Genomic DNA, 16,082 nt, shown 5'->3' on the forward strand with positions numbered 1-16,082 from the left:
AAAAGTTATCTATCGTCTTTTACAGAACAAAAACACACACCTTGAGACCTACTGCATAGCCCAGGGAATTCTGCTCGATATTACGTAACAACCTAAATGAGAAAAGAATTTGAAAAAGAATAGATCCATGTATATGTGTAACTGAATCACTTTGCTGTACACCTGAAGCTATCACAACACTGTTAACCAACTATACTCCAATATAAAATAAAAAGTTTAAAAAAACATATACACTTTGAGAAAGGTAGTGACGTTTGTAAGCTCCGAGGGTTTCTTCTTAAATCTGGACAGAATGTTTTCTTTGATGGAGAGATAAAGGGAAAAAACTGCACGAGCCCGCACATTCTGATCCATGCATCCTTTATTCCGTGACCAACCGCTGTGTCGTATCCAAGCAACAGTACACAAGCTGGCAATCAACCGCAATCCAGCTGTACAACAATCTGAGGCTTACAGTACATTTAAGGCTTTTAAATTTGGAAAAAAAAAATTTTTTTTAATAAAACCAAAGAACCCTCAAACCCAAACCCCCAACCAACACAAGTAGTGTAGCAGTTTTAAGCATCTTCCACTTCTGATGCTTACGGGCGCAACTCCAGTGTCAAAACCCAAATAACTCCTAAACTAAAAAGATTAGTTTAGTGGAATTTTAATTACATAAATTTTTCAAAGCATAAACTTGTCATTTTTTGTCTTGGAAATGTTATAAAATTTTTTTAATAGCAAAACCTAGGAATAAAAACGTATTAACAAAATGTATTCAATCATTTACATTACAAACAAGGAATCTGCAGTTCATTGTTGTAGCCTGACAAAAGAAAACTATCCATTAAGAATCTATGCACAAGGTAATTGCATATATGTACAGTACTTTAAAAAAGCCTACAAGGAGGGCTTTACAGAAGGAAGGTCGGCTAGGTTCTTTGTGAGACCAACCAGACGATCAAAATATTAAAACTCTGTGGACTAGTAATAAATTTACACTTAAAAAAAACCCCAGTTTCCTTTTAAGAATATTCCAGTTATATTCATATGGTTCCAGTTGATGAAGTCGTTCATGATCGTTCCAGTAAATTACCCTTTAATTGATTTGTTTGGGGGAAAGACCGAAGTGTGAACAAAAATTAACGAAGGGATTTTCATCACGATGGTTTCCAGTTACACTATCACAGCTTCACAAATGGATTGGACCCATGAATCTAGTGGCTGAAAGAGAGCTGCAGCTCACATAATGAGAACACGGGTGGAGAGAGGCTGAGTCCTGCGTAAATGAATCCTACGTGGTGGGTAAGGAATAGAAAGGGGTGTGAGCATCTTTTATAGCAGGAGAAAACGGTCCCCCCACTCAGCTCTCATTCCCATTCTGCAAGGCGATGAAGCTGGGAATCACAACTGTTCAGTTTAACATGATGTGTGAGTTAGTAGAACCTCTGGATGTGAAAGACCGAGATGCCCTCAGCTCTTTGAGTAGGACGCCTGAAAAGCTGGGCGCTTCCTCGTGGTTATCCCGCCATGACAGCTATCCAGTTAAAGCATGTGCAAAACCGAGGATTCCTGTGTTCACAGTAGATGAGGTAAAAGCAAGTCATCTTCTTCAGGAATTAGGAAGTTCGTGAGATATGAACTGTTTTAGCCTTTCTAGGTATTGTGCATAAAGCTCTATGTCATTATGGCCAGCCCCTTCGACCCAGAGGGGCTCCACGGCCCGGGGACAGCGCTCGTACATGGCCAGGCCATGGGAGAAATCGATGACCTCGTCCTCTGTGCCGTGAATGACCAACACGGGAGAGGTAACTTTAGATATCTTGTCAATGCTGCAAGACAGGAAAGGGGGAGGGGGAGAAAAAGGACTCCTTTAGTTATGCTCACAGACGACAGACATCACACTTCATGGAACCGAGGCGGTGTTCACAGGCAAGGGAGGTAAGCACGCGAGGGTGTTTTCCCCCCTCACTTTTCTAGTAATTCACTTTTTAAAAAATTAATTTTGCATTTTGCAGTAATTCTGGATTTACAGGAAAGGTACAAAGATAACACAGAGCTCCTATCCACCCCAACCCCTTTCCCATAAGGCCAACACCACGCGTTACCCATAGTACATTGCTCAAAACCGAAAACCAGCGTCGGTACATCACCAAACTCCAGACTTTATTTGGATTTCATGAGTTTTTCCACTGAAGTTTTTCCACTTTTTCCACTTTCCATGAAGTTTTTCTGTTCCAAGATCCAACTGAGAATACCACACTGCAGTTAGCCACATTGTGTTTCTGTTAAAGTATTTTATTAAAAACAGAACTCCTAAATGTCGTCAGACTAGCAATCCAGTAACTACTATTTCTGATATATTCATATTTTGGAGAGAGGATTTTTTTTTTAAATAAACAAGCTAGACCTTAACATAGCAGAATGAACGCCTCTTTTGAAATCTGAGCACTGACTCCACGGCCACTCAAGTTTTCAGGACTCTTTCCGTGTAAGCCACCTTCAGCATCGATTAACAAGATCCTCAGAAACCTCATTTCATAGAAACAAATAGCTCATTTTTAAATAAAAACCATACTATTTAGCTTGAAAACTTAATGTACAACATCTAGATTGAATTCTGAATGATTTCTGACTGTTTACAAAAATCAAAGCTACCCACAAAGGATGAATATTTGAGCATCTCCAAAAGAATGTGCTGCAGACTCTGAAAGCGTTTCCCAAAGAGGAATTAAGAAGACTGTAAACCTTGTTGGGCTGCGTGTGTAGGCAACTTCTCTGACAGAGGTAACTGTCATTTCACCTGCAAACACATGGAGACAGGCGACCCTCTGTCCATTCTGGCCTCCTGCCAGAGACCCCCTTACTGTTGACTTTCTGTATCTGATTCTAGCCAAAGTTACAGAGGGATCAAATTGGTACTAACCGTAGGGATCATTTTGTTAAAAGTCATAGCTAACGTTTACTCAGCACTGACCACAGCCAGGTGCTTTGCACTTTACATACAAAACCGCATTGCATCTCCAATGAGCCACAGTGAAAGAGGAAGGACCATCTCTGTTAAACCAAAGAGGTAAATTGAAGCTTGGAGAGATCATTAAAGGACAGACATGAGGCTGTGGTGATAGTACAGAGCTCTGACATCCATTACACATTCCAAAGATCTACAAACAGCTGTCACAGAGCCTTATTAACAACTCAGGAAGTTGCCAGCCACCTCAAGACATCCGGGAAGACAGCAAAATCTCATCAGCCATGTCATTTGCCAAGATCAGGGCCACTGTGGAAGGGGTCAACTTTGCAGATTAGGAATCTTGTTTAGAAATCTACTTTCCTTTCATATTTAAATTTTAAAGTGACTTCTTCTAAGAATGCAATAGTCCAGTTATATTCAATTTAAAAATCTATTTACTGACAGCTCCATGCTGCATGAGTTAGGAGACTCTCTGCAACCTGGAGGATGGGTGTACCTGAGGTTAAATGCCACCATCTGATTCTAAATGTAAAGGAGGTAAAAGAAAATAAACCACCAACCAAATACTGATCAGGACTCTTTATCTCTAATTTTTTAATACTAAAAAAGAAATGAGAAAGTGCCTTCCTTTGAAGACCGGGGCAGGGACTTCCCTGGTGGCGCAGTGGTTAAGAATCCGCCTGCCAATGCAGGGGACATGGGTTCGAGCCCTGCTCCGGGAAGATTCCAAATGTGGTGGAGAAACTAAGCCTATGAGCCACAACTACTGAGCCCGTGTGCCACAAACTACTGAAGCCCGTGTGCCTAGTGCCCACAACAAGAGAGGTCACTGCAATGAGAAGCCCACGCACCACAATGAAGAGCAGCCCCCACTCGCCGCAACTAGAGAAAGCCCACGCGCAGCAACGAAGACCCAACACAACCAGAAATAAATAAATAAAATTAATAAAATTTTTTTTAAAAAGAGAGAGAGAGGGACACAGACACAAGTGTGCATTTGGTAGCAATGGACACCGTAAGAAAACATTCCCCAAATTCAATTAATGATGAAAGTCCATGTGACTGTTAATGGTTTGAAATCTATCATATTAATACTTTATGGTACTGAATAGGATGAATGGCCTTTTCTGGCTGTTTCCACTCACCAACCTTAATTAAGCAGCTTAAACCGCTTAACTTTCTACGCCTCAGTTTCCTAACTATAAAATGAGTCTTGTGAGATAAGAGGCGTGAAATGTTTAGCCGTGGACTGGCAGATCAGACAAACCCAGTAAAGACTAGTGGCTGGTTTCCTATTAATGAATAAGCTATAATTAGTTGTCGTGGCTGTACTTTAAGGTATACGCTAATTTAAGAGTCAGGGGGGAAACCGATTCATTTTGTTGCCAGGGTAACTCCTAGCATAGCTTCCCGCAAACATGCTAAATATCTCCCTTTCAACAAACCGGCCTCTCAATACCCATTCAGCGCAAATAAGGCCACATTCGAGTCGCACATGGGCCCTACTTAGCATTCTCAGCCACGCCACTGGCAATTTGCAGTTCGTTCAACTTTCCCATGAAGCTGAACTTCCTTGAACCCGGTACAGGGTGCACAGAAATGAAGTTCACCCAAGGTGTTGAGAGAAAGTTTCTTCCTGTGAAACAGGCCAGTCTGTGGAACAGATGTTTATGCAACCAAATGATGTTCTTTTTCTCTCCCAGCAATAACAGAATGACAGCAATGAACAGGTCCATCAAAATCCGAAAACTGTACATTCTTCTGTTGAGGCTTTTTCTACAGTGTGGCCGTGTGAGTCCTGTTGTCAGAACCTCGGTCCGTTTAGCAACGTACCATGGGCAAATAGTTTTTAGCAAATACTGTCCTCAGCTCAGATTTTAAAAAACAAGCAGACGTTTTCAAAGAGAGGTATTCAAGAAAGCAGTGTGCTCGCTGCTTTTGCATGTATACACAGCTGCCCGTTTTTCTTCCTTCTATTAGGGGACTAGAAGACAGCAGGGACTGGGGCGGCAGGGGCTCTGCTGCCCCTGGGGCGCCGGCAGGAGGGGGCCCGGCTGTGGGCTCTCATGCACACGCTTCCAGCGGAGGGTGCCGGCCCCTCTGCAGGGGAGGGGGTCTTCAGGCACAAGTGGGCGGCAGGAGGAATGAGTGGTCGCACTGGTCTGGGGCGGTGGGGAGGGGAGGGAAGGACCATCCACTTACACGGTCCCTGCAGCCCATTACCAGCTTGCAAATAGCTCACGTCACTTTTTCTCTTACCTATCGGCCTGACTGAAAACGTAACAGAAATTTCAAAATTGGGGATGCTTGCGGTTTTTCTTTGAGTGTCTAGACCATGCTAATGGCCTCATCACAGATTTTGCACTTAGCTCTCGTGATTCAGCAATACATGTCCATCTGAGCGAATGAAAGAACACTGGACTAGATGTTCCTTTAAGACATGCGGGCACTTTTTTTTTATCCTGCACGTCCAGCTAAACCAATTAATCCTGGATATCGGTACAAGCAAGGTCCTTATACATCATCTGGTAGATTGTTTTACAAATGAGTCCAGCCCAGAGGACCAGGTTTCCGGCTGGTGTACATGTCATATCCACCTCCACGTTCCCTGAGGAGCGCAGCACAGGGGCTGACGTCCGGCTGCATTCAGGAGACATTTATTAGTAGCCCACAATTAACGGTGGCATCTGATGTGAAGCTGGGTCACCGGACGCCTTAGCACTTGTTGGGCAGGAGTGAGCTTACCTGGGGAAAGCATCAAAGCAGTACGTTTTCCTGGTATCGGGAAAAGCCACGCGCAATCCAGACATCAGAGGCGAATGGAGAATTACGGCTGCACACTCGTACCTGGAGGCCAGGTCTACCGTGGGGACAGTCCCAATGCTCTGACCATACAGGATGATGTTCTCGGGGCTTACGCCATACCTGGAGAAATCAGAGGGCACGGGCCGTTAGCTGATGTGTGAAAGAAAAAGAGAGTGAGACCAACACCACAGTGTCATGAACTCACAAAACTCCCACACCTGCCAGTTTAGAACCACATCATCTCACGGGTACCCTATAGCTGAAGATGGATGTGAACGCCACAAAAATGTTAGGGGCCTATCTCAGGACTAAGTGACTGAGATTCTGTCCTCCACAATTTTTGCAAAAATAATAAACATGCCATTTTTTTCTAGAAATTAACTACATGAATGCATCATAAACTTCACTTCAGTGTTCCCAGAGTCATTTCATTTCCTACTCTCCCCTCCTGAGTTTCTCTGACCATCCTAAATGTATTTCTGAAATAAAAACAGAAGCATGTTTGCTAGATCATAATATTATTAGAGTCCTTGAAATGAGGTTTTAATAAAATACAAAAGAAATGAACATTTATCATCAGGAAAAGGTACTGGGAGACAATTAATTTAAAGGCAAATATATTTTCTATAGCCTCTCCTTGGGGTTTAACCCTTCCGAGTCTTTCAATCCATCAATGGTCTCCTCCTCCACTGTCCGCCAAGGTTTAGCTGGGTAAACAGCTGAGTGGAATACAGGCTTCATTTCCTGGCCTGTCTGGCAGCCTGGTGTGCAGACGACTAAGCTTTGGGCGTGGGCTGTGAGCAAAAGTGACATGGACAACCTGCAGGCCATAACTTTAAACGGAAGGCTCCACGCCCTCCCCTTCCCGTCGGTGGGGAGGAGACGTGATGGTGAGCTACCCTGGCCCAAGCAGAAGGACGAGCATCCCATATGTGATGGAGGAACAAAACAGACGAATCCCAGGAATACAGGTACGCTACATATGAACCTACAAAGGATATCCAGAATATATTAAGGGTACGTAGAAATAAAGAAGAAAAAGACAGACCAAAGAAATGAAGACATATCGCAGAAAAGAAAACATGATGCCTAATAAACACGTAAAAAGGTGTGATGCTTGAGCTTCCCCGGTGGCGCAGTGGTTAAGAATCCGCCTGCCAATGGAGGGGACACAGGTTTGGACCCTGGTCCGGGAAGATCCCACATGCTGCGGAGCAGCTGGGCCCATGCGCCACAACTGCTGAGCCTGCGCTCTGGAGCCCACGAGCCACAACTACCAAGCCCGCCGTGCCACAACTGGTGAGGCCCACGCACGTGGAGCCCGTGCTCCGCAATAGGAGAGGCCACCGCAGTGAGAAGCCCGCGCACCTCAACAAAGAGTAGCCCCCGCTCGCCGCAACTGGAGAAAGCCCGTGCGCAGCAATGAAGACCCAACACAGCCAAAAATAAATAATGATAAATAAAAAAATTTTAAAAACTTAAAAAAAAAAGATGTGATGCTCAACCTCGTTAGTATGTGAACATGCAAATTAAATCCACAATTTATTTTTTTACACCTAAAAGGCAAAAACTAAAAAGTCAGACAATGTCAAGGGATATAGCAAGGACATGGAAAAGTGGAAGTCTGTGACATTGCTGCAGGAATATAAATTGGCATGAGCCCTTGGGAAGATAATGTGATATTATCTGCTGAAGTTGAAGGCTATAACCCAACGATTCCAACTTCTTTGCATAAATACCTACTGTAGTTTACAGGGCAGTAGGACGTGCTTTCTTTTCTTTCTTTTCTTTTTTTTTTGCTGGGTAATGTAGTTTTTTATTATTATTACATTATTATTTTTAATTGAAGTAGTTGATTTATAATGTGCCAACGTCTACTATACAGCAAAGTGACTCAGTTATACACATATACATTTTTTTTAATTTAAAAAAATATTTATTTATTTGTTTATTTTTGGCTGCATTGGGTCTTCGTTGCTGTGCTGGGGCTTTCTCTAGTTGCGGCGAGCGGGGGCTACTCTTCCTTGCAACGCACGTCCTTCTCATTGCAACAGCTTCTCTTGCTGCGGAGCACGGACTCTAGGTGCACGGGCTTCAGGAGTTGTGGCTCATGGGCTCTAGAGCACAGGCTCAAGTAGTCGTGGCGCATGGGCTTAGTTGCTCCGCGGCATGTGGGATCTTCCCAGACCAGGGCTCGAACCCGTGTCCCCTGCATTGGCAGGCAGATTCTCAACCACTGCACCACCAGGGAAGTCCTATACATTCTTTTTTTAAAATATACTTTTCCATTATGGTTTATCCCTAGGACATGCTTTCTGATAACAGCCTTCAGTGAAAAGAACTGTCAGTCTAGAGCTGAGGCGGGTGGCAGGATTTCACTGAGCTGCCTCCCCCTCAGGCTCCCTCAAACTTCACAGGAAAATGGGGGCCCTTAGGAAGGAATCTGGGGAGGGAATGGCTATTTCTGGCTGGTAAGTGCTGTTCTGTGCTTTATAGAGAGGCGACATCTGGGCTGTGCCGAGAGGGGCGGACAGGAGCTGAACACGTGGGGATAAAAAGGACCGTCAGTAAGCAGCATGAAGTCACACAGGGCCGGGGTGGAGTCCAGGGAGCAGCTTGGGGGGCTGGAGGGCTGAGGCGAGGCTGGGCAGGCCATCAGGGGGAAGATAAGGAGGTAGAGCTTGTCCTGGAGGAGGTGAGGGGCCACTGGAGACGTTCAGGTCAAGGGGACAGGAACAAGGCTGTGCTTCATGAAGATTCATCTTCCTGCAGCACGCAGGGCATGAAAGAGCATAAAAAGGGAGCAGGGAGATAGGTAAGGGACTATTAAGAATCCTACAGGGAAGGGGAAACAGGAATGTAAAAATTGAAGACAAACAAACCAACAAAAAAGAGATGCTCTCCTCCCCAGACGCAGGTAGGAAATCACCTGCTCAGAACGAGGATGCACCCTCTCTTTCTACAGGGAAGTTTCTGTGTGGCCCCAGCCCTTTGAACTTTGACACCATCTAATACAACTGTGCCTGTGGAGGGGGCTCCCAAGATGCACGTTTTGTCTGACGTTCTTGCCTGGGCTTCATTTCAGTTGGAAGAACAGGTTATTAAAAAACGGTTGGGCTTCCCTAGTGGCACAGTGGTTGAGAGTCCGCCTGCTGATGCAGGGGACACGGGTTCGTGCCCCGGTCCGGGAGGATCCCACATGCTGCGGAGCGGCTGGGCCTGTGAGCCATGGCCGCTGAGCCTGCGCGTCTGGAGCCTGTGCTCCGCAACAGGAGAGGCCCGCGTACCGCAAACAACAACAACAAAAAAATAAGATTAGGGGTCTCCTTCTCCCCCCACAATTTGCATCAAAAGTAGGCTATGACATCCCAAAGCACGAGGGCCATGGGATGCTGCATGTGGCGGGGTGTGGAGGTCAGAAGGCACCTGAAGGTAAGAGCACCTCCAAACCTCACATGTGAAGTGTAGGGTCTTTCCACAGTGGCCGTCCCGTGGCAGGATATTTTGCTATTAATGATAAACAAATAGATCATAAATCAAAAAAGGAAGAGGAAGAGGAAAATGAAAACTGAATGCAGTTACTGAAGGACAGAGGATTAAGAGATGATTAATACTAAAAATCAAAAATAAAGCAGAAGACTTCCGTATTGAAATGGCATCAGACTCGCCCATACCTTCTTTGATCAAATTTGTGGAATGATGAGAATCACAGGATAACCTATCCCAGTAATGAGTATTATCGTTATAGTCGAACCTATTTTCTCAGTATCTTTTTTTTTTTAACATCTTTATTGGAGTATAGTTGCTGTATAACAAAGTGAATCAGCTATGTGCATACATATATGCCCATATCCCCTCCCTCTTGCATCTCCCTCCCACCTCCCTATCCCACCCCTCTAGGTGGTCACAAAGCACCAAGCTGATCTCCCTGTGCTATGTGGCTGCTTCCCACTAGCTATCTATTTTACGTTTGGTAGTGTATATATGTCCATGCCACTCTCTCACTTCGTCTCAGCTTACCCTTCCCCCTCCCCGTGGCCTCAAATTCATTCCCTACGTCTGCATCTTTATTCCTGTCCTGCCCCTAGGTTCTTCAGAATCTTTTTTTTCAGATTCCATATATATGTGTTAGCATATGGTATTTGTTTTTCTCTTTCTGACTTCACTCTGTATGACAGACTCTAGGTCCATCCACCTCACTACAAATAACTCACTTTCATTTCTTATTATGGCTGAGTAATATTCCATTGTACATACGTGCCACATCTTCTTTATCCATTCATCTGTCAATGGACACTTAGGTTGCTTCCATGTCCTGGGCTATTGTAAATAGTGCTGCAATGAACATTGTGGTACATGACTCTTTTTGAATTATGGTTTTCTCAGGGTATATGCCCAGTAGTGGGATTGCTGGGTCATATGGTAGTTCTATTTTTAGTTTTTTAAGGAACCTCCATACTGTTCTCCATAGTGGCTGTATTAGTTTACATTCCCACCAACGGTGTAAGAGGGTTCCCTTTTCTCCACACCCTCTCCAGCATTGATTGTTTGTAGATTTTTTTTTTTTTTTTTTTTGCAGTACGCGGGCCTCTCACTGTTGTGGCCTCTCCCGTTGCGGAGCACAGGCTCCGGACGCGCAGGCTCAGCGGCCAGGGCTCACGGGCCCAGCTGCCCCGCGGCATGTGGGATCTTCCCAGACCGGGGCACGAACCCGCGTCCCCTGCATCAGCAGGCGGACTCTCAACCACTGAGCCACCAGGGAAGCCCCTGTTTGTAGATTTTTTTGATGATGGCCATTCTGACGGGTGTTTTTCTCAGTATCTTGATACTGTGTTTTATATCCTGCTCCATGGACCTTGGGGGCCACACTGAATAAGTAAAGGAGAAATGGGCACAGACTCAAGGAGCAGAGGTGGGTGTGTGGTTACTGGAACAGCCTTTTCTCTTGAGGGCCCTGAATCTGTCCATCCTCTGAGATCATGATCTTGAAACGCCTTATGGAGAAGCCTGAGTATTTCACTGAAGGACCCTCAGCTTTCAGCTTTCCACTCACAGGCACCAGGACACACCCAGTACCAATCTCAACAAATTCCACCTTTGACACACAGACATTCGTAGCCTTAATGACAACAAACACTTTGCAACTCAACGCTTTCACTGGAAAACTTCATCACGTAAAACAGTAGCCATTAAATAGGGGAAAACATGACAACTGGCATGACATTAAAATAAAGAACATCCGGTCATCAGAAGACATCAGTAAGAAAGTAAAAAGGCAAGTGGGAAAAGATATTTGCCACACGTATAACCAACAAAGGGCTCACATCTACAAAATATAAAGAACACATCAGTGGGGAAAAAAATGACCAAATACAGAAAAGCAGCATTTTACAAAATGGGCATTTCATAAAAGAAGAAATCTAAATGGCAGGGAGGGAAGAAAGGGAGGGAGGGAGGGAAACTCAACTTCATTAGTAAAAACGAAATGAAATTTCACCAATGAAAACCACAATGTGGTACTAACAAAAATCTAAAAGTTGACAATATCAAGTGTTGACAAAAATGTGACCACAGGAACTTTCATTCACTCCTGATGGGGTTGTTAAGTTGATAGAAGCCCTTTACAAAAAGTAAAGGTGAAGACATAATAACACGTACACAGTGACCTAGCAATTCTACTCCCAGGTATATTCACCACAGATTAGAAATGTCTTCAAGACCATTTGTGAGCGGTTGGAGACAACCCTAAGGGGTGTCAACAGGAGGGCGGATAAGTGGATGGGGGTGAAGTCGTGCCACAGAATATCACAGGGCAACGCTGATGAATCTTAAAGGCTTGCTGTTAATCAGAAGGGACAGACACAAAAGAACACATGCTGTACAACACCATGTGCAAAAAACTTAAACCCACCCGAATTAAACTTTACTGTCTAGGGATACTTAACTGAAAGAAAAGCAAGGACGTGAAGCCCTAAAAACCAGGATAGTGGTTAAGGATGGGGGAGGGGAACGGGTAATGGCTGGGAAGAAGCATGTCATTTTGGGGGGCTTATGAATCGCTGGTTATAGTCTATGTCTTTTTTTTTTTTTTTTTTTTTGCTACGCCACTCGGCATGCTGGATCCTAGTTCCCTGACCAGGGCTCGAACCCTCGCCCACTGCAGTGGAAGCATGGAGTCTTAACCACTGGACCGCCAGGGAAGTCCCTATAGTCTGTGTCTTGTCACGCGTGTTCCTTTTACAGTTCATTAATCCAGATATATACATCTTATGAACATTTCTATCTGGCTACTTCTATCTGTTATATTTCGCAACAAAAAATATTTTTAAAAAGTTCGCCAGATATTTCAGATATGGAGACAACCCTCCTCAAAACTGTTACAACTCATGATAGATTTTGTGCTAAAAACAAATCTCCTAAGGAAACATGAGGCCATTAAAAATTATGTCTCAAGAGCTAATGTGGGGAAAACTCACGTTGAAATGTTCCATAAAAAGCAGCCTACAGAAAACAGGGTCACAACTATGTTCCTTCCAACAAAATCTATATATGGAAAAGGGACTTGAAAGTAATATATTAAAATGATAATAATGGTAATGTTTCTTCTTTCAAAATTTCATTTCTAATTCGGGTAATTATTAGGTAGTGATTTGTTAAAATAAATAAATAAAGGAAACGGTATTGCCGGGCCTTTTTGCATGGAGTCAGCAAGCTTTCTTTACAGTGTCTGTATTTGAAAAGGCTTTGAAAACTGCAACATGCTAGTGTTGTGTTCAGACTCGTCAGTATTACATTGAGGACTTTTCCACTGTTCTTCCCTGTTTATTAGACTGTTTATGATACTGTCTGACAACACATGAGATGCCTGGGAGGTGGGGATGGGGGCTAATTCTTTGAAGGTATGGAAGATTTTCGGGAAAACTCTAAGAGGCCTCTGTTCCAACACCCGCCGCCTGCAGATGAGGATGTTGAAGTGGAGGGTCCTTTTCATGGTACCACTAGGGTGCTGTTTTTGACAAAAAAAAAAGCCAGAAGACTGATGACCTCTATACCAATGGTTCCAAAGTGAGAAGTATCTGAATTTCTTGGGACTTTTTAAAAATGTAAATTCCCCTTACTTAGAAATCTTCCATACGTAGAAATTCCAGCGGGTTTGTGGATTCCTCAAACTAACCATTGTTTGATACTGAGTAAAAAGGGTCAGACCAGATCCTATAGACCTTTTAGCTCTCAAATTCAATGAAAAGATAAAGGATAAAAAGAGAGATGGTAAAGGGAATCTATTACTAAGTCCGTGTGAAATACAGGGCATTTAAAGACCACAGCTTTTCACAAAAGAGCAGGATTTAAGTGCAAAGTATTTTCTTCAAAAACATCAACAATCCCAAAGTCCAAAACTTTTATCCTAAGGTAAAACAGATGTTAAACCCTCCCAACCTGGAACAGGACAGTTTTGTAGCAGGCAGACATGACACACAGGCAGGCAGGATTTTCTGCATTTTTACTTAGAATTTGCTATTTTCGGGTATGACGATAGCAAAACATTAAAAGTGATTTCTTCTCGCTCGTACCACCTTTGTGGGCAAGACACAGGGACGGGAGGAACAGCAGCAACGGCCTACAAACAATGTTTTCTTCAATGCGTCCAATCCCCAAGGCAGGCTTTTACAAGTGAACTTCTGCATTGCTCAGCTACAAACACACTAGTCGCTGGGTGGGTGACTTCAATCAGGAGACAAGGACGCCGTCCCTCCCGTCCTACGCCTACCAGCTCTCCTTCCTCTGCTGTTTCCCCCTGCTCCCTGGCGTGTCTGGAAGAGGCACTGCTTTTCCATCCCAGGGCTAACCTTCCACCTGAGCGCTGGATTCCCACCCTCCCAGGACTTTGAGAATTTCATCCCCACCCACGCCGAATTCCAGTCTTATTCCCAACGCACCACACGTCTCCAAGTCTCTGAATCTAAGAAAGGGCCTGTCTTCACGGGTGCTTCATCCTTTAAGTGATGGCCCCATCTCTTGCCTCTGCTTCCCTACTGCATCCTCAACCCTAACAAAGGCCCCTGAAACCCACCCTCTCCTCCCACAATGTCCCGAAAGCTGCTATCAGAAATGCCGGGTCCAACCCGCTTTTTCCCCTTCCTCATCCAATTTTTTTTTTTTTTTTTTTGGTGGTACGCGGGCCTCTCACCGCTGCGGCCTTTCCCGTTGCGGAGCACAGGCTCCGGACGCGCAGGCTCAGCGGCCATGGCTCACGGGCCCAGCCACTCCGCGGCATGTGGGATCCTCCCGGACGGGGCACGAACCCGTGTGCCCTGCATCGGCAGGCGGACTCTCAACCACTGCGCCACCAGGGAAGCCCCCTCATCCAATTTGACTTCTCCTCGGCAGTTCACGCTAAGAATGATGCCTTTCTTCTTCAACTCCATTCCTGGGCCTCTGAGACATTGAGCCGCTCTTAGTTCCTCCCCCGTCCCCACCACCAGCGGGCTTGGTCCCTTCCCTGACTCCACTCCTCCTGCTGTAGACTTCCTACTGCATTCTTTTTTTTTTTCTTTTTTCTTTTGTTTTATTTTAAATTTTATGTGGCCGCACCACACAGCATGCGGGATCTTAGTTCCCCGACCAGGGATCGAACCCGTGCCCCCTGCAGTGGAAGCGCTGAGTCTTAACCACTGGACCGCTAGGGAAGTCCCCTTCCTATTGCACTCTTACATGTTGTCTCCAAATGATTTCACTGAATTCCAGGCCTCAACTATTAACTCTCTGCTGGCGATTCTCAAATATTTACTTCCAGCCCTGGCCTTTGTCCTGAGACAGAGCAGAATGCCCCCCTGCCTGAAGGGAAGGGAGGTGGATCAAATACAACGTCCCTTGTGCCCGCCTTGGTTCTCAGTGCTGGCCCTGACCTCACGCCTCATTCCATCTTCCAGTGATCCTGGGAGGGGGATATTCTTGTCCCCGTTTTATATCTGAGGAACTTGATAGTAAAAGTTAAGTAACTTGTCCAAGGTCAAGTGAGTGGGGAGGCTATGAATTTAATACTGTTATCTGTGATGGATAAATTCCAAACTCAACGTGTCTAAAACCAAATTCGTTACTTTCTCCCCTCAAAACCTTCTCAGTAACTCAGTCGTCAGGTAGAATTCTAAAAACTATATTCCCCTCTGTTGCCAATCCAGTGACCAAAGTCAGGATGAAGACAAATTATGAAAAGGAGTGGACGGTGACATGACAAATTCAGCTAAAGATCTAAACTTACTTCTGGCAGTGACCGATTAGCTTGTTGATTATGCAAACTGTGGATTCGTTTCTACACCTGGAAGATGTCACCTATTTTTTTTAAATAATGCATTCAAAAAAGTAGTTACTGAGCACCTCTTTTGGACTAGGCATGGAACCTCTGGGGGTGCAGAAGGAGCTTATAGTCCAGTTGGGGAGGCAAGGAATGTATACAAAAGTATGGGGAGACAAGCAGAAGCCAGGTCTAATTCTGAGTCATTAGGACACAGGATGTCACAGCAGATGAGGCAAGAGATTCAAGGTCAGGCCAGGGTAAAAGCCATGTGGACAAAGGCCTTCATTTGCTATGAGTCAACTACAGCTATATTTGCATGTCAGACAGACACACGTTCTAGGCAGACTCTCCCTGGACCTCCTCATGCAATCTGCAGGCCTGACTTAAATATGTAAGTAGGTGTTGTCTGCACATGGATCTCTAGGGAAAAGCCATTCTTAGCCAGTGAGATTCAATGCATTCATCTTATAGCAGAGTCTCAAGTTAGTGCATCATCGTCTCCTGCTGGGGTACGTCTAGGACTACCACAGCCGGCCCTGGGGACCCACGGCAGGTCCCGACACTCAGATCTGACCCTTGGCGTGCGGCTATATGGAACGGCTGAGACAGGTATCTATACAAGAGCTATAATTGGGTCTGGCGGTCCTGATACTAATGATCAGAATTCCAAGGCTGCCAATGAAGAGGCCCTAGTTTCACAGCATCTTAAACATCAATATCGTACAAAACAAAGGTCTCCATCTCTAAGAGTTTCCTCTTGAGTACCATTCCTTAGCCCTTCTTTGACTCGATCATAAGCTCTAATCCCTCAAATTTCTCCCAGGCTAGAATTCTGATTCTGTAAGTCCCATACCCAAGCACAGTCCATCTGGTCTTCAATTCCCAGTGTTACAACCCCCAGAATCCTGGACCTCCTGACCATCCTGCTTTTATCAATCCCCAGCCCCCAGACTTAGGTGAGAAGAACTGCCAGAGGAGAAGGGGTGGGGGTGGGGCAGGCGGTGGATGGATCCTCTTCCCACCACA

The 16,082-nt window shown here is 44.9% G+C and overlaps 1 protein-coding gene across 1 annotated transcript in view; it reads right to left on the reverse strand.

The window, feature by feature from the left end:
• Positions 1-358: 358 nt before the first annotated feature.
• Positions 359-16,082, reverse strand: part of ABHD17C (abhydrolase domain containing 17C, depalmitoylase) — a gene marked incomplete at its 5' end in the record, with an annotated part of 56,600 nt that continues 40,876 nt past the window's right edge. Inside the window, 2 exon segments of the mRNA XM_082648095.1 lie at positions 359-1,814; positions 5,702-5,881. Of these exon segments, the coding sequence (XP_082504221.1) occupies positions 1,595-1,814; positions 5,702-5,881 (400 nt within the window). The 3' untranslated portion in view covers positions 359-1,594.

Source organism: Grampus griseus (genome assembly GCF_964374135.1).
Source record: "Grampus griseus genome assembly, chromosome: 2".
Classification (NCBI taxonomy): Eukaryota; Metazoa; Chordata; class Mammalia; order Artiodactyla; family Delphinidae; genus Grampus; species Grampus griseus.